The sequence below is a fragment of the Rattus norvegicus genome, chromosome 5, assembly GCF_036323735.1.
Source record: "Rattus norvegicus strain BN/NHsdMcwi chromosome 5, GRCr8, whole genome shotgun sequence".
Taxonomy (NCBI): domain Eukaryota; kingdom Metazoa; phylum Chordata; class Mammalia; order Rodentia; family Muridae; genus Rattus; species Rattus norvegicus.
The window spans coordinates 21,291,020-21,310,298 of NC_086023.1; the positions used below are offsets into that span (position 1 = coordinate 21,291,020).

Sequence of the window (19,279 nt, forward strand, 5' to 3'; positions counted from 1 at the left end):
GATATAAACTTCTTTGTTTACTGCTCATTGTTCAGGAGCAAAAGAAAGAGAAGAAGGGAGAGGGAAGGAGGGAGGAAAGGGGAGGGGGGGAGGGAGGGAGGGAGGGAGGGAGGGAAAAACCAACCAACCAAATAAAGTCCTAGATGTGCACACGTCGACTGAGGGAAAGAGCCTGGGAAGAAAACAGAACAAAGTGACATGCTAACAACTGCTGACTATGGGTGGAGTTCAAGGAGTATTTCTACTATGAGTGCAATATTGAAAAGTTTAAGATTCTTTTTTCTAAATAGATGGTTTAAAAGACAGTCTGAAGCTTCTCTCTCCCTACAAAGCAGACCAAAGTCAAGTTTCTAAAGTCCCTTCATGTTGGCACCAGGTCAGGCTCTAATGCACGCTCACCATCATGATCTCCATATCTATATCAAGTCTCAGTCCCAGCATCTTACAAAGCATCCTTAAGTTCAAGCAGCACACAGACAAAGGTATGAGTCAGGATGGGATTCTGACAGAGAGAGTACAAGGAACTAAGGTCATTTGAAATAGAACAGTAATACTTAAACACTTGGAAATGACCACTTTTTCAACATTAGCAACCAATGGCACTCTTTCCTCAATCTTTAGAATCAAGTAATTCTCCAAAAGTAGTTTTCTTGTTCACATTATAGTCTTTTGTCCATTCATTTTAGAAATACTTAACAGCTTTGAACCAAGTAAGATTCACTAACAGGGGGAGGGGGTGGCAGAAAATCGACTCCTTTCTCTGAAACTGTCCGTGAAATATGCTGACTACATAGGAAGTATATCACATATTACTGTGACTAAAGAAGTGACTGCTGAGAAATATGAAGAAGAAACAAGAACATCATTCATAACACAATTTTACTAGAGAGGAGTTGCAGTTCAGCTTTATTTTCACACCATTTCTATATACATTATACATACATTATACATATCACAAATATACACTTGTAGTTAAAAAGTCCATATAAAACCCAAGTACTGCAAAGGGGGAAGACACACTGCGATGAATTCATGATACTTGGCTGTTTAAATACTTTTAAAATAAGTTTTCAAGAAGACAACAATTCAAAGTAATTACATTTTCAGAGGACTCCATGTTTACAGAAATTCATCATTCAAGTACATTTTACAGATATAACCACGTGACTGGCTGCAGAGCACGGAAGCGAGCCCTGGGACAAGCGAGGCAGAGCTTCCTCAGTTGTCACTCCTCAGCCTAGGATCTGCTCTAACATAAACTGCAGAGCGTGCCCACGATTTTATCTTTACACCGTGTAAGACACGTGCTGACAATCCATCCTATACATTTACTTAGATCCTTGTTTAAAATAAATACCAAACAACTCTGTTAATAAATACTACAAATAACAATGATTTGATTTACAAAATAGTACATCTCTTTCATTGTGCTTGGCAACTGGACATCATCCCTGAAGGAGTAATTTCAATACCCAATAAACAAAAATGTACATAACTCCTAAAGGATTCAGGAATCAATTCAATTACAGATTTCTCACTACAGATATCTATCAGATATATAGATACGGATATATCACAGTAGACATAAGCAACTTAATGTTCACCACCACAGTATTACCATGCTTAACATAAACCACGGAGGTGCAAAAGCGTTTCACAACTTACCAGCAGTTGTGAGTGGAATGAAGGATGGATACAAAGGCACCGCTCACCTAAACTAAGCAAGTGCTACACCCCAGCTCAGGTACCTCTCACCATCCCATTGGCACAACAGACACAAACACAGAAGCATAATTTAGTGAAGTCTGCCTAACCTAGACTGCTGGTATCCAGGAAGACTTGTGCCTATCATATACTACTAAGGATTGCAAATGCAACATGATCATCTTCTGAGTCAAGCAAATGGTGAGTTACTTACTACATTTGACAAAACTGATTGAAAGGGTAAGATTAACCATAGAAAGTTTAAATTCTAAAGAAAGATGCTCATTAGCAGGTTTTAAAAAGACTATTATACAACCTACAAAAGTTTAAAAGGCAGTACCACAGATGCAAACTTGGCATTAGAGACACACGAAATTATCTGTCAATTAGCCTTCTGCTCTTTATGAAAGCGGTCCAGCAAAGCACTCCTAATGTTCCCCGGTATCCTTTGGTGCTTGTCGATCAAAGCTTGAACAGCGTTCTTAGTCTATTTAGAAAACAAAAGTAAAGCCACTATTGGTTCAGCCTCAGCTCAGTTCATCTTGTGGGATTTTCATGAGATGGGACTTGCAGAAGCATTTCTGTCCCACACCCAGGTCTCACAGGGCACTGCCTGCGTTTTCTTCTAGCAATTTGAGCATTTCAGATTTCAGGGCCTTGTCAGGGGCTTAGTAGAGGGAAAAATGGGAAGATGATGTTCAGTGGGAATAAACCCAGTTTTTCATTGTAAAAATCTTGAAGATCTCTTTTGTTCAACAGCGTGGATGTGCTTAGCAGACCTGAACTGTAAGTATACCTGTTTTTGTTTTGTTTCACCTTGTCTTAATTAAGACAGGGTCTCACTATGAAAACCAGGCTGGCCACAATTCACAGAGATCCCCTCACCCTTTCCCCCAGAAGATGAATGGCACATTAATGGTGAACACCATGCCCAGCAATTCTATATATTTTCTATCATAATTCAAAATGTTTTAAATGAATCCCACTAATATAGTTTATAAAGAGTGGTATAAAAGTTAATCAAAACACAAACACAGCAAGCAAGGAGTGTGGCTGGGCGGTCGAGCACTTGCCTAGCATGAGCCAGGCTCTGACTTTGATACCTGGTATGAAAAAACTACAAAAGCTTATATGCATCCTAAGTTATTCAATAACACAGTATTTATGGCCCCTTTTTCATTGTTTTAATTTTCATTCTCTCAGTGCTTAATTCCAAGCTGAGTAGACTTTTCTCATTCTCATGATTCTTCGTCTCTTTTCAAGATTACTACTTACTCTAACATTTAAAAAATCCTTACTATGTGAATGATGTTTTCTTACCTGTCTGCCTTGTAAACTTTAAAGCCTCCACAATAGATATACAATACCTGAATTCTAAGTCTTTACCATCAATTCTGGCTTTTTTCCTTAACCCTAGTTCTTAAATTAAAAATTCAGATATACGAAGGTATTTCTAGATTTCCTACAGACGCCTATTAATCTACCCCTGGCTTCTAAACACTGAATTTGTGTAGTATACTCCCATCCAAACTCACGTCAGTAAAAATATCACGAGACCGAATGTTACCAATGGGGCAAAGTCACTGTTCGGTAATTTCCCACATATACTACACGAACAATGAAATTTCAAATAATTTAAAACAAAATCTGGGCTAAGACTAAAAAAGAAAACCCAAATTACCTTTTCAGCTAATTCTTCTGCTGTTACCTCTGGGTCATACGGAATAGGATCACCCAAGAAGGTCCGCAACTTCACAGGAAAACCTCCATACATTGGAGCAAACGGATAGCGGAATTTTTCATAAAGCCATTTAAACAATCCTGTTTTAAAGTAAGCAAAATCAGTTTTAATGGCCAAAAATGCTAAGCATATAACTGTAAACTTTCTAAGTAATGACACATGACTTGTAGAAAATATCAATCCTTAGCAATTACTGTGTGTGTGTGTGTGTGTGTGTGTGTGTGTGTGTGTGTGTGTGTGTGTATGTGTGGTGGTGGTGGGACACGGACACTGAATCCAGTGCCTCCTACATGCTAGACAAGTACTCTGCCACTAAACCTCATGACTAGCACAACATTTCTTCAAAGTAAGTTTTTCATCAGGACACTGGTGCAATGTGCTCATAAAGATGGACCCCAGAGACTGCTGAAGGGACAATTCTCTGTACTCTGTTATCATGTTTTTTATAAAGAAAGAGAAACACTAAGTGGATTCATTAAAAGACCCAGTAGCATGTAAAAATATAAGCATATTAGGAGACTAAGCCATTCCTATCACTGCACAGCAGAGGCTAATGAGCTCTCCAAGAGCTAGGAATGTTCAGGGAGGCATAGCCAGTGATGCACACACAAAAGACAAGAGACAGGAGAGCTCATGCAGACCTCACGCACCGGCCTACTAGACATCACCGGTCTCAAACGCAGCGTGAAGGAATTTAAATGTCTTAAAAATAAGTAAGTGGAGGAGGTTAAAAAACAAAAACTGCATCAACGGAATCCAAAAAGAAAGTTTCATGAAACACATAGTTATGTTCTGAAAACACTGATTACGTTGAAAAACACAAAATTTACTATCACACCCAAAGCAACACTCACAAAAATTAGTTAGCCAGGTGTAGTGATGTACGCCTAATATTCCAACACTGGTGAGGAGACAGACAGAAGTAGGCAGATCTCTGTAAGGTCAAGGCTAGACCAGTCTACATAACAAATTCCAAACCAGCCAGGGTCACAACAGTGAGCCTCTGTCTCAAAAATGAATGAATGAATGAATGAATGAATGAATGAGAGAGAATGAATGTTAAAATAAAAGACACTTAATTGAGAGATACTGAACTTTAAAATTAAGGAAAACTGAAAAGCAGCCAAACGAACAGAATTCTGTAACAACTTCTGATCCACTATTATAAAAAGACTTAACAGAAAACTAAATTTCCAAAGTTAAATATAAAAATAAGTTAAAACAATAGGAATTGAAGGCTTGCAAAGGGTCTTCTATGTGGACAGAACAGCAACAACTACATAAAATGTAATCAACTGAACATAGTACATAGATCACAGGTAGACAAGCTGAGCACTCCAAAATAAGAGACGTAAAACCACATCCTAACTTTCATTCCTACAACTGTGAGTCTTTAATTAGTAATCTAAAGACAGATGAGAGAACTTATCAACGTAAAATAATAGGATGAGCCAAAGTAAATGACGTCTCCATCCTCTGTGACGCCAACCTCAGTCTACCATGTAGGTCATCCAATCGTAAAGCTAGTTTCCCTAGTTGATAAGGTATAAGAGTGTTCTAAATCTTATCAACACAATGTATCACATGAGTCACTTTTAAGTTTTAAAAAGCCCACTAAAATAAATGTTAATATGTATAGAATACTCTTAACAAAAACGTAATTTTCTCCCACCCGGGAAGTCAGGAGGCTGAAGCATGAAAATTACAAAATTGAGGCCAGTCTGGCTATAGGGCATAAACGGTCTCAATGCCCAGTCCTACCAAATAATAACTACCTTTATTTAGAGCCAAAACCCCAAAGTTTATATAAGACAGCATCAAAACATTCACTTCTAAAATTAACAACTCAAAGTCACCAGGAGCTGCAGTGCGTGCTCTTAACCCCAGCACTCCAGAGGCAGAGGCCGACAAGAGACGGGGAGAGGCAGGGGGATCTCTCCATTTGGGGCTATTCTGGTCTATACTGTGAGTTCTAGGACAGCCAGAACTGCACAGTGAGACCCTGTCCCAAAACAAAACCAAAAAATCAAAAGTTTTCCTAACGGGGTTCAAACTTGCAATGTTTCAGGTATTGCACTGTAATTAAAGCCATACAAATGAGAACTTACTTGTTCCTCCGAGTGATCTAAATCCTTCTCGGATGTTTTGTGTAAACATAGGAATAATGGGCTAAGGAAGAGAATTTGAATGAAAAGGTAAATAAATAAATCCACTTAAGGTCTCCAGAGTCACTAAGGCAACTTTTTTGTGGGCACATTTGAAATCCTAAAAACAGATTTCCACACTAAAGGCATATATGTAAGGTGGTGTGATTTATCACACTAAATTTGACTTGATCAATTATGAAAATATAAATTGTAATGGCTATCCTCTAGCTGTAGCACATAATATTTCATCTACCAATTTTTCTTATAAACCCTAGAAACTCAAAGATTACAATACTCATTGATTTCATTAAATAATGAATAATTATTTAATTGAATATGTAATAAATTGTGAATAATGGATATGGTAAATTAGTTTTACTAATTCCTAAATAATACACTTACTGGTTACAAAACAAAGACACTTTGAAAGGGGTATGGTGGTCAGTGAGAATGACCCCTCTAAGCTCAGACATTTGAATTCTCAGTCCCCGGTTGGCAGAACTGCTGGGGAAGAATTAGGAGGTGAGGGCTTGCTGGAGGAAGTGTGTCACTGAGGGCGGACTCTGAGGTTTCAAAACTCCCACAGTAGTCACAGTTAGCTCTGTCTGCCTCCAGTTCATGGATCAGATGTGAACTCTCTCTGCCAGGATAGTTATGGACTACAACCCTCAGGCATTGTGAGCCCAAAATTACATGCTCTTTTTAATAAGCTACCTTTATCATGGCATTTGGTGACAGAAACAGAAAAGTAAATAAGACAAAGGGAAATTTTATATAAATTAAATGATGGTCTCATGGAATTAGTAACTCATTTTTATGAAACTATGAATTTAGTTTATAGGACATTTCATGAACATCAATAGTTAAATGTGATATTTAATACTAGAAATGTTAGGTAAATGTCATAAAATAATGAAATATAAAGTATAATATAAGAAGGTTATGGTATTATAAACAATAAATATATCAAAATTGAATAAAATACTTTCATTATAAACAAATATGCTGAGCAAGATGTTCTAAATAGATAAAACTGTGTGGGTGTGGGTGTGTGTGTGTCTCTCTCTGTGTGTGTGTGTGTGTGTGTGTGTGTGTGTGCGCGCGCGTGTGCACACATTCATGAAGTCTCACATTATTTATAGAACTGTATAAAAGCAGGGTTTTAGATAACGATAGTCTTAAGTCTTTTCCATTCAGTTTTAGAGACTAGAAAACACAAGGATAAACTTCATAAAACTTAACCTCACATTGAACTAGCTGATCACTGCTGTCGCTCTCCTCCTACCAGAGGAAAGCCATCTACATTCAGGGACACCTAACACATGTTTAACACGTTCACTGTTGTATCCCTCGCACTTAGAGAGTACCTGGAACAGATGAGATAAAATACAGTTATGGATGCACTAAAGAGAAAATGGACACATAACAGGAAGACTTCTAACGAACTATGTTCTATAAACAGAGGTCAGAAGCAGGCAGCAGTCATCTAACACTAGAGAAAGCAGACAGAGCTGTCAAGTGAGGAATGTAAACTCTGATGAGGCCAACTCATGAAACTGCCTTATGAAGATGATAATGGACACTGACTGTTTCTGGTAAAATATCCCCTACCACCTAAGACATTACAAATTTTATAAAATAAAATGGATAAAATTCTAGAATTTTCAGAAGGTGCACTCCCAGAACTCAGAACTCGGAATGCACAGAAGGAACAGAGAGCCTTTCAGCTCACGGATGTACTGTGTTCTCCCTGAGTACAACTGCTGGCCAGGGCTAAAGGCCGGCATGGTTCCAGAAACCTGTATTAAAGCATGCACTTTAATCATAATAATCATCAAGATCATTAGGTTCCACTCTGCTTCAAAAGCTAAACCTTTGGAGCAGAACATTCTAGAAGCCCTAGAGGAAAGCTTGCCCTAGCTGGCTCAATCTTCCATGTAATCTGAACTTAAGTTTTTATGCGTCAAGCTTCCATACGTAAAGACACAGCATTAGCATTTATAATTTGATGTACATTTAGCACTTTTCTTGTACATACTTCTACACAAGACAGCTGTATAGGCAATCAAGAATTTATAATTTCTGTACCCACATATATGTATTCTTACGGCATCAGTTTAGCATGGGCTTTGAGTCCTATTTCTGTTACTAAAAATATAGAAAGTAATAAAAAGTTGCTTATCAAACCTAATCCTGCTTTCTCCATATGAAAAGTGGAAAGATATAATTACCTTTATCTCAAAAGCTTTTATGGATAAAGTATAAAAACAAATAATAACTGTATTTGTTGTCTGTGTTTTTCAATTAAATAAACTAATTTTTCTTCAACCTAGATGTGAAGCTCCCTACGTAGACTCTCTAGGAATTCACAAAATAGGAACGGTGTTTGGTACACACATACAAAAGTCTGTCCCATCCAAACGACCTTTACGTATTTTCTGATGATATTTTATGAACTACAATTCGATTCCCCGTTTAGTTCCCTCTAGTATGTCCAGTTTAGTTTTTAAATTACTCTGAGCAGAGGGGCATTGTTGGGACTCATAGCCTGGCACATGCTAAGCCAGAACTCGACCAATGAGGTGCAGACTCAACCCAGCAGTCCTGTTTTAAGAAGCTGGTCTTACAACCCTAGTTTAGCGTTTTCTCGGTGCTTAAGGAAGTTTGCTTTAGACGGTTAAGGGATAGCTGTCATCTACAACTCTGTGAGTATTTAACTGAGAAGTTTCCCTCACGCTGTTTAGCGTTGTAGGACACTCCTTCAGTTTTTGGTGTCTGCGCTCACTGTGAATAGTCAGGGACCAGATTTCTTCCACACTCCATCTCTCTCTGCCAGGGCCTCCTCATTTATAAAATTAGAGCAGTGGTTCACGGCCTTCCTAACTCTGGGACCTTTAATACAGTTCCTAACGCTATGGTGACCCCAACCATAAATCTATTTTCATTGCATTTCATAACTGTAATTTTGCTACTGCTACGAATCATAGAGTAAACATCTGTTTTCTGGTAGTCTCAGGCAACCCACAGGCTGAGAACCGGTGCATTAGAGTATTACTCATGTAATATTACCATGTGAAGCCCCGAGTCAAACCTCAAAAGTGCTGCAAACTAGTTATCAGACTTATAAAGTGATTAGTAAATTCACAACAGTAAAATTTGGATTTGATTTAAATGTATAGAAGGTTATTTCACAATTTTTTGGAATTTTATTTAAAAAATTAATTAAATTATCTAGATTATCTTAAAAAGTTACCAAGAAATTCAAGAATCTGAATTCTTGTTCTTTTGAATTCAACTTCTTTTGTCCTTTCTCTCTGTTAGGTCTCCTAAGCACTATCTTCCTTAAAACTACAAACATAAGAATGAACTGTTAAAAACCATGATAAACTTAAAAGATTCAAAGTTACTTTTATTATCTTGATCTGAAATTCATACAAAAACAAACCTTTCAAAATATAAACTTATAGAAAATGAGTCAATGTTTTGGTTTAGATTAGAATTTTAGTTATTCTTGCATTAAAATATCGCATTGATCATTCTTAATTTTGCACAGCTGCATGCACCCTTTTGTATACCATTATTACTAACAATCTACAGTTCTGATTTCTACATCTCTTGAAGAAAATGGATAAAATGTGTTATTAGTCAGTTTTTTATTACTAACACAAAAATGCATAAATTAAAAAGTGTTTTGTTGAGTTATGCAATCTGTGTTTAAAGACAAAAATTTAAGCCCTACTCAAAGTAGAAAATGCACTAAAGATTTAAATATAAAATTCTTGTACTTAAAGAACTTACAATATTTATTGTTTTAACACATGTATTTAAAAAGTCAGGAAGTAGATTAATTTAAACTAGGAGCCCGTATTAAAGCACTCTGTCAATGACTTCCAGGAGTCACATATAAGCATACACATAGGTCCAGGAGAGAAAAGAACCACTGAGCTCTTTAGAGAATTTCGTTCAACTGTAAAGTCGTCATTCAAACATACTAATATCCATTCCTCTTTAGACATTCCTCTTTGGTTAGACTGAGCCACCCACATCTTTTTTTTTAATCAACAGTCTATATTTAAATGATACACAGTAAAACCAAAGACGCAGACTAATCTCTAAAGACAACGACCTGAACTCTGAAAGCTACTGCAGCTGACCCCACCTCTAAGTCTGGGGAAAAGAACAAGAGTCCGGCAAGGGACTGCAATGTCCTTAGGATAAAATGCCTATGGAGAACAAAAGACTACGAAATACTTTTCAAAGGCAAAATAAAAAACAAACAAAACCATCAACCAGTAAGAGTGCATTCTTGGGGTTGGGGATTTAGCTCAGTGGTAGAGCGCTTGCCTAGCAAGCGCAAGGCCCTGGGTTCGGTCCCCAGCTCCGAAAAAAAGAAAAGAAAAGAAAAAAAAAAAAAAAAAAAAAAAAGAGTGCATTCTTAACATTTGGTTGAGGAAGGACAATTAGCTATAGTGAATCTCCCAAGTACGTTTAATTTTACTGATGAATTCATTTGGAAAGTGTTGTATTTATTACACCACTGTCCACTTATCATTATACTAGAAAATAGCTAACCACATTACCACATTTAATGAAAAGAGACATCAGTCACATAGTACATGTATTGTTATAAAAACCAATTACACATAAAACAACTGTTAAACCAAACTCATCCATAAAACACACCAACCCATTCATATAAGGTTAGCATAGGTTTAACATACACAGAATGAGCTGATTATATCATTTAAAAAAGAATATCTGAAAGAATGGTGGGCTGGGTACAAATCTCATAAAGAAGAAAGGGGAATTTACAACTGAGAAAACTTTGTTGAACACTTGCCAAATTTCCAGATCAGACTTTTGTTTTTTAAGATGGCTTCTCACACGTAAGGAATACTCGTCTTTCCATACATGCCTGCAAACTGTTACGTATAGTAACTTTTGTGCATTACAATAAAAGAATGTGGCTTCATGCACTCTGGCTCACTTTTTGTGCATTTCTTTGAAATTCAAGTTAGCTTTGCTTGAATAATTACTGAGGACTCACCACTTTTGCATCGATTGCAACCTGAGCAAAGCCTTTACGATTACCCCATATGATGTTGTAGGTTTCATCACTAAGTAAGGCTTCTCGAACTCCACCCGGTGAAATAGCTAACAAGTGACCACTCCTCAAGATTTCAACACATTTTTCTCTTGGTCCATGAAGAGCACAAAATACATCAAGTAATAAACTGAACCCTGTAAAAAACATAATCATGAAGATATATCTTGATCTTGTTCAATTCTTTCAGAGAAAAATTCATGATCTATGCAATTTACTACCCATACTTTCTATAAACTTTAAGTCAGTAGCTCTTAAGGGATAAAACCTGTTTGACTTATGAAATAATATATACCTTACTAACCATATACTTTTGATTACTTCCTGACTAATTATCCCCTTCCTATGGCTATTTTACACTTTCAGACTCTTAATTAAAACTCAAAACTATCATGAAAAACCCCATGAAAAATGGGGAATCTTCCCCACATCTTACAAATGACAAAACTTGGGCTTAAAATACGTAGCACGTTCAAAGTCACACAACAAAGGTTCCCACTGCATGATGTCCTATCCCACGTGCCTTTCACTGAATTTCAAGCCACAAATATTCTCAAGTATATTAAAATAATCAGGGGTTGGGGATTTAGCTCAGTGGTAGAGCGCTTGCCTAGCAAGCACAAGGCCCTGGGTTCGGTCCCCAGCTCCGGAAAAAAAAAAAAGAAAAACAATCAGAGATGACTTCTTACCAACAACCAAAAACCTAATTTACCACTAACCCTGTAACAAAGAACCACCTGAGACAAGGTAAATCCAGCTATGTTCAGCTATACCCAAAATCAGCTAAGACTACAATCAAATATTGAAATAAAAGTTAGATGCTAATCCTACAATTAAATTTTTATGACAACAGCAAATATCATTAAAGTTTTTAACCAACTAGAAGGTAGTTCAATTGAAGGAAAGCTAATTCCAAATCTTACTATTATACAGTTTCTTCAAACTGTGACTACTCTCGCATGAAAGACATCCTGTCAGTAAAGAAATCCTTTAATAAAAGCCCTACAGTGGAACTTTATGTGACTGTCAGTGTACATGTTTTTTCTGCCTGAGACTGAGAACATGGATAGTTCGTACCACAGGGCAGATGAGTAAAGCTTCCTTCCCCTTGCCTGAAGAGCTGAAACAGCACTCTAACTCAGGAAGACTTAAAAACAGCTACTTTGCACCACTTAATTAGATTCACTCTGAGTAAATGCAAGGGAGGGTCCATGAACTACAAAATTTCTCTTGCATTAAAAATTATAAATGACTAAAGGTAACTCAGTGTCAAAGTAGGGTATGAACATAAAGGAAAAAGTATTTTGAAAAACCTAAAAACGTTTCTTACGTGTGAAAAGAAAAAGCCAGAAACAAGCCTTTGCTCCATAAGAGAACAACGGTTAGGTAAGCATTTGGGCCAATGATAAAGCTATTCTTGGTTGTGGGGTAGATCAGTGTAGGACTGCCTGGCTGGCATGTGGAAGGCCCTAGGTGTAATCTCCAGAACCTGAAAGGGGTGGGAAGCACTGTAAGACGGTAATGCTTACATTAGCTCCTTAGGGGGAATAAAACCCACTAAAATGATGGCATTCTAATACCTTTCTGTTACCCATCTACACAAAGTCGTCGCACTCTTTCTGAAGATTACATCCGATTTAACATATGCACAGAGAACAGATGTTTTAACATATACTACAGCACTAACCATATTTACAGAAGGCACTGGAGTAGACTGTTCCTTAGCTCACTGCTGAGTTTGAGTCTGGTTCCTGGGCCAGCTTGGCTTTTATTACTCCAGAGAACATACTATCAACTCTCCTGGCTGGTTTCTACTGATTTAGTGATGAAAGAAAGTAAGATTTATCTCAGTAATGTCATTCAATGATTTTTTAAAAATAACTATTTTATCTTAAACAATCTGACTAAACTTTTTAAAAAGATATAAAGTCATGATGAACAGTCTTCAATCTCAAGAGCTCAGGTCCATGAGGCAAATCTCACACTGGAGGAGAAGTAGGTGTACACACTCTTCAGGGCACCATGGACAAACATACCCTGGGTATTTCCCCCAATTCTCATCTGCTTTAAACTTTAACAGCACTAAACAAGAAAAAATATGAACACTTAACTACCTTATACACAAATATGCCTCTTTTTTTAAAATTCTGCTTGAAAGTTAAAGATCTGGGTTAAGCGTATCGTTAGTTCAAGGTCAGAGCCCCTGCCTAGTTCTCTATCTCTAGCATCACAGAAAACAAAGTCTGAGACTTAAGACTGCTGCTGGGGTATAGAGGGCTGCAGTCTCCCCAACTTGGTAGGCTGAGGCAGAAGGAGTACTTAAGACCATAAGCTAAAGGCAAGTCTGGGTAACTTGGCTCAATTTCTAAAAGATTTTTAACTTAGAAAATACTGACTAAAGTTCTGTTAATAATAATAATAAATAATGAAATAGGACTAGAGGGCTACAGTACGGTGATAGAGCATTTATTTGCCTAACATGTGTTTATCCCTAGGGTTCAATCCCCAGTTCTAGCAAAATAAAAAGAGATGAGGAGGAGGAAGAGGAAGAGGAGGAAGGGGGGAGAAGGGACAAGGAGGAGAGAAGAGTGGAGACCAAGAAGGAGGAAGAAGAAAGGGGAGGAGGGGAAGAGGAGAGAGGCAGAAGAAGGGAGAAAGAATAATTAGAGCCAGTGGTGGCAAGGAAGAGAGGAAAGGAGGGAAAAGGGACGGTGGGTGGGTGGGTGGGTGGGTACGTATGGATAGAGCCAGAAGTGGGGGCCACACCTAGAAAGCCGAGAGTCTGTAAAGCTAAGGCAGGAGGATTACCCACTCAAGGTGAGTTTAGGCAATAGAGCCAGACAGTCTTTAAACCAAACAAAAAGTAGGTGACATTTTTGACTATTTTTTAAAAGATGTATTACTTAAACTGGATATTTAAATGTTTTCAAATCTGCTCTCCTAAAGAGACAAAACACTTTAAGCAATATAAAAAGAGACTACCACATAATTTGATCACTACACACAGTTAAGCTTTACCTGGGATTTTAAAGACAAAGTGGTCAGCTACCACTCGGCAAGTTCTGCCTTTGTGGATGAAAATTTTAGCCATGAAGTAGTAAAAGTCTATGGGAATAGCTCCATGATAAAAAATTATAAGTGCTGGTCCTTCTGGTATCTTTTCCATCCCGTGAACTTCATAACCTGTTTGAAAGACAAGTTGTAGATAATTAGAATACCTAACAGGAAACCTGTCTTTGCCTTCCTGGGCCCGTCTCCTCTGCGGCTCTTCCCCCTTCCCCTTCCTTTTAGACACGGTATAATCTGGCTCCACAGTCGTACAGCAAGACAGAATAAACAAGGCATGTGACTGGACAAGTGGCAGAGTGGTGCTAAGAGTCCAGGAAGGTCAGGGGTGGCCCAGGAGTGGGAGTCAAATCAAGAGCAGAGTTGTGAGGAGAGCACTCAAGCAGGAAAGTGTAGCCTTCAGTGATGGCTTGCTAGGGAAGAGGAACGCGCCCAAGGGTAGACAGCATAAGCACAGGGATGGGGACAGAATCCACCCCAGCACTGGGCTGGCATAAGAGGTTACAGCCAAGTGTGAAGAAAGGGGTAGGGCTGCCTGAGCAGCTGAGGACGAGCAGCCTCCCCGGGCTCATGGCTTTGCATACTTCTCACTCACAAATCACTCACCACCTCATTGTGAATACACCTACGTTTTCTTGCTGGTGCATATTTAGCTTAAGTAGGTTCCTACTATGAATACACTTAGGAATCTAATCTGCCCAACAGTGTACACTCACGGAGCTACAATCCATGATTATTGCAGTTAAGCTATCACACTTAACGTTATGAAAAATATAAAATGTCTATTGAGGACATTACTATATAAATTTTGAAGGCAAACATATGGTAAGAACCTAGCCTTTAAGAGTGTCATTCCCCTCTCTCTGCTCCCAGACCCCGTGGGAAAGAGACCTCACCGCCTGGTCAGGTGGGCACTCCTGAGGCTGCAGAGCAGAAGAGACCACCAACACTGCCCACCCCTGCCCACATCCCTGGCCCAAGAGGAAACTGTATAAGGCCTCTGGGCTCCCGTGGGGGAGGGCCCAGGAGCGGCAGGACCCCTGCCTGAGACACCTCCAGAACCTGAAGGAAACAGACCGGATAAACAGTTCTCTGCACCCAAATCCCGTGGGAGGGAGAGCTAAACCTTCAGAGAGGCAGACAAGCCTGTGAAACCAGAAGAGACTGCTCTCTGTATATACATCTCAGACGCCAGAGGAAAACACCAAAGGCCATCTGGAACCCTGGTGCACTGAAGCTCCCGGAAGGGGCGGCACAGGTCTTCCTGGTTGCTGCCGCCGCAAAGAGCCCGTGGGCAGCAACCCACGAGCGAACTTGAGCCTCGGGACCACAGATAAGACCAACTTGTATGCTGCAAGTGACCTGCCTGGTGAACTCAAGACACAGGCCCACAGGAACAGCTGAAGACCTGTAGAGAGGAAAAACTACACGCACGAAAGCAGAACACACTGTCCCCATAACTGGCTGAAAGAAAACAGTAAAACAGGTCTACAGCACTCCTGACACACAGGCTCATAGGGACAGTCTAGCCACTGTCAGAAATAGCAGAAAAAAGTAACACTAGAGGTAATCTGATGGCGAGAAGCAAGTGCAGGAACCCAAGCAACAGAAACCAAGACTACATGGCATCATCGGAGCCCAATTCTCCCACCAAAACAAACATGGAATGTCCAAACACACCAGAAAAGCAAGATCTAGTTTCAAAATCATATTTGATCACGATGCTGGAGACTTCAAGAAAGACGTGAAGAACTCCCTTAGAGAACAAGTAGAAGCCTACAGAGAGGAATCGCAAAAATGCCTGAAAGAATTCCAGGAAAACATAAATAAACAAGTAGAAACCCATAGAGAGGAGACGCAAAAATCCCTGAAAGAATTCCAGGAAAACACAATCAAACAGTTGAAGGAATTAAAAATGGAAATAGAAGCAATCAAGAAAGAACACATGGAAACAACCCTGGATATAGAAAATCAAAAGAAGAGACAAGGAGCTGTAGATACAAGCTTCACCAACAGAATACAAGAGATGGAAGAGAGAATCTCAGGAGCAGAAGATTCCATAGAAATCATTGACTCAACTGTCAAAGATAATGTAAAGCGGAAAAAGCTACTGGTACAAAACATACAGGAAATCCAGGACTCAATGAGAAGATCAAACCTAAGGATAATAGGTATAGAAGAGAGTGAAGACTCCCAGCTCAAAGGACCAGTAAATATCTTCAACAAAATCATAGAAGAAAACTTCCCTAACCTAAAGAAAGAGATACCCATAGACATACAAGAAGCCTACAGAACTCCAAATAGATTGGACCAGAAAAGAAACACCTCCCGTCACATAATAGTCAAAACACCAAACGCACAAAATAAAGAAAGAATATTAAAAGCAGTAAGGGAAAAAGGTCAAGTAACATATAAAGGCAGACCTATCAGAATCACACCAGACTTCTCGCCAGAAACTATGAAGGCCAGAAGATCCTGGACTGATGTCATACAGACCCTAAGAGAACACAAATGCCAGCCCAGGTTACTGTATCCTGCAAAACTCTCAATTAACATAGATGGAGAAACCAAGATATTCCATGACAAAACCAAATTTACACAATATCTTTCTACAAATCCAGCACTACAAAGGATAATAAATGGTAAAGCCCAACATAAGGAGGCAAGCTATACCCTAGAAGAAGCAAGAAACTAATCGTCTTGGCAACAAAACAAAGAGAATGAAAGCACACAAACATAACCTCACATCCAAATATGAATATACCGGGAAGCAATAATCACTATTCCTTAATATCTCTCAACATCAATGGCCTCAACTCCCCAATAAAAAGACATAGATTAACAAACTGGATACGCAACGAGGACCCTGCATTCTGCTGCCTACAGGAAACACACCTCAGAGACAAACACAGACATTACCTCAGAGTGAAAGGCTGGAAAACAATTTTCCAAGCAAAGGGTCAGAAGAAGCAAGCTGGAGTAGCCATTCTAATATCAAATAAAATCAATTTTCAACTAAAAGTCATCAAAAAAGATAAGGAAGGACACTTCATATTCATCAAAGGAAAAATCCACCAAGGTGAACTCTCAATCCTAAATATCTATGCCCCAAATACAAGGGTACCTACATACGTAAAAGAAACCTTACTAAAGCTCAAAACACACATTGCACCTCACACAATAATAGTGGGAGATTTCAACACCCCACTCTCATCAATGGACAGATCATGGAAACAGAAATTAAACAGAGATGTAGACAGACTAAGAGAAGTCATGAGCCAAATAGACTTAACGGATATTTATAAAACATTCTATCCTAAAGCAAAAGGATATACCTTCTTCTCAGCTCCTCATGGTACTTTCTCCAAAATTGACCATATAATTGGTCAAAAAACGGGCCTCAACAGGTACAGAAAGATAGAAATAATCCCATGCGTGCTATCGGACCACCACGGCCTAAAACTGGTCTTCAATAACAATCAAGGAAGAATGCCCACATATACTTGGAAATTGAACAATGCTCTACTCAATGATAACCTGGTCAAGGAAGAAATAAAGAAAGAAATTAAAAACTTTTTAGAATTTAATGAAAATGAAGGTACAACATACCCAAACTTATGGGACACAATGAAAGCTGTGCTAAGAGGAAAACTCATAGCGCTGAGTGCCTGCAGAAAGAAACAGGAAAGAGCATATGTCAGCAGCTTGACAGCACACCTAAAAGCTCTAGAACAAAAAGAAGCAAATACACCCAGGAGGAGTAGAAGGCAGGAAATAATCAAACTCAGAGCGGAAATCAACCAAGTAGAAACAAAAAGGACCGTAGAAAGAATCAACAGAACCAAAAGTTGGTTCTTTGAGAAAATCAACAAGATAGATAAACCCTTAGCCAGACTAACGAGAGGACACAGAGAGTGCGTCCAAATTAACAAAATCAGAAATGAAAAGGGAGACATAACTACAGATTCAGAGGAAATTCAAAAAATCATCAGATCTTACTATAAAAACCTATATTCAACAAAACTTGAAAATCTTCAGGAAATGGACAATTTCCTAGACAGATACCAGGTATCGAAGTTAAATCAGGAACAGATAAACCAGTTAAACAACCCCATAACTCCTAAGGAAATAGAAGCAGTCATTAAAGGTCTCCCAACCAAAAAGAGCCCAGGTCCAGACGGGTTTAGTGCAGAATTCTATCAAACCTTCATAGAAGACCTCATACCAATATTATCCAAACTATTCCACAAAATTGAAACAGATGGATCACTACCAAATACCTTCTACGAAACCACAATTACTCTTATACCTAAACCACACAAAGACACAACAAAGAAAGAGAACTTCAGACCAATTTCCCTTATGAATATCGACGCAAAAATACTCAACAAAATTCTGGCAAACCGAATCCAAGAGCACATCAGAACAATCATCCACCATGACCAAGTAGGCTTCATCCCAGGCATGCAGGGATGGTTTAATATATGGAAAACCATCAAAGTGATCCATTATATAAACAAACTGAAAGAACAGAACCACATGATCATTTCATTAGACGCTGAGAAAGCATTTGACAAAATTCAACACCCCTTCATGATAAAAGTCCTGAAAAGAATAGGAATTCAAGTCCCATACCTGAACATAGTAAAAGCCATATACAGCAAACCAGTTGCTAACATTAAACTAAATGGAGAGAAACTTGAAGCAATCCCACTAAAATCAGGGACTAGACAAGGCTGCCCACTCTCTCCCTACTTATTCAATATAGTTCTTGAAGTTCTAGCCAGAGCAATCAGACAACAAAAGGAGGTCAAGGGGATACAGATCGGAAAAGAAGAAGTCAAAATATCACTATTTGCAGATGATATGATAGTATATTTAAGTGATCCCAAAAGTTCCACCAGAGAACTACTAAAGCTGATAAACAACTTCAGCAAAGTGGCTGGGTATAAAATTAACTCAAATAAATCAGTTGCCTTCCTCTATACAAAAGAGAAACAAGCCGAGAAAGAAATTAGGGAAACGACACCCTTCATAATAGACCCAAATAATATAAAGTACCTCGGTGTGACTTTAACAAAGCAAGTAAAAGATCTGTACAATAAGAACTTCAAGACACTGAAGAAGGAAATTGAAGAAGACCTCAGAAGATGGAAAGATCTCCCATGCTCATGGATTGGCAGGATTAATATAGTAAAAATGGCCATTTTACCAAAAGCGATCTACAGATTCAATGCAATCCCCATCAAAATACCAATCCAATTCTTCAAAGAGTTAGACAAAACAATTTGCAAATTCATCTGGAATAACAAAAAACCCAGGATAGCTAAAGCTATCCTCAACAATAAAAGGACTTCAGGGGGAATCACTATCCCTGAACTCAAGCAGTATTACAGAGCAATAGTGATAAAAACTGCATGGTATTGGTACAGAGACAGGCAGATAGACCAATGGAATAGAATTGAAGACCCAGAAATGAACCCACACACCTATAGTCACTTGATTTTTGACAAAGGA

The 19,279-nt window shown here is 38.6% G+C and overlaps 1 protein-coding gene across 11 annotated transcripts in view; it reads right to left on the minus strand.

Annotated features, from left to right (window-relative positions):
• Positions 1–655: 655 nt before the first annotated feature.
• Positions 656–19,279, minus strand: part of Tmem68 (transmembrane protein 68) — a 30,769-nt gene continuing 12,145 nt past the window's right edge. For 5 of the 11 annotated variants that reach the window (XM_006237827.5, XM_039109759.2, XM_039109757.2 and 2 more), the window contains exons 4-8: positions 13,715–13,879; positions 10,640–10,833; positions 5,554–5,614; positions 3,386–3,525; positions 878–2,191 (exon numbers count right to left, since the gene is read on the minus strand). In XM_006237827.5, the coding sequence (XP_006237889.1) occupies positions 2,087–2,191; positions 3,386–3,525; positions 5,554–5,614; positions 10,640–10,833; positions 13,715–13,879 (665 nt within the window). In that variant the 3' untranslated portion in view covers positions 878–2,086. Of the gene's footprint in view, positions 2,372–3,385; positions 3,526–5,553; positions 5,615–6,839; positions 6,960–10,639; positions 10,834–12,383; positions 12,511–13,714; positions 13,880–19,279 lie in introns of those variants that run through there. The other 6 variants (NM_001107903.1, XM_006237832.5, XR_010066376.1 and 3 more) reach the window with 6 other exon arrangements.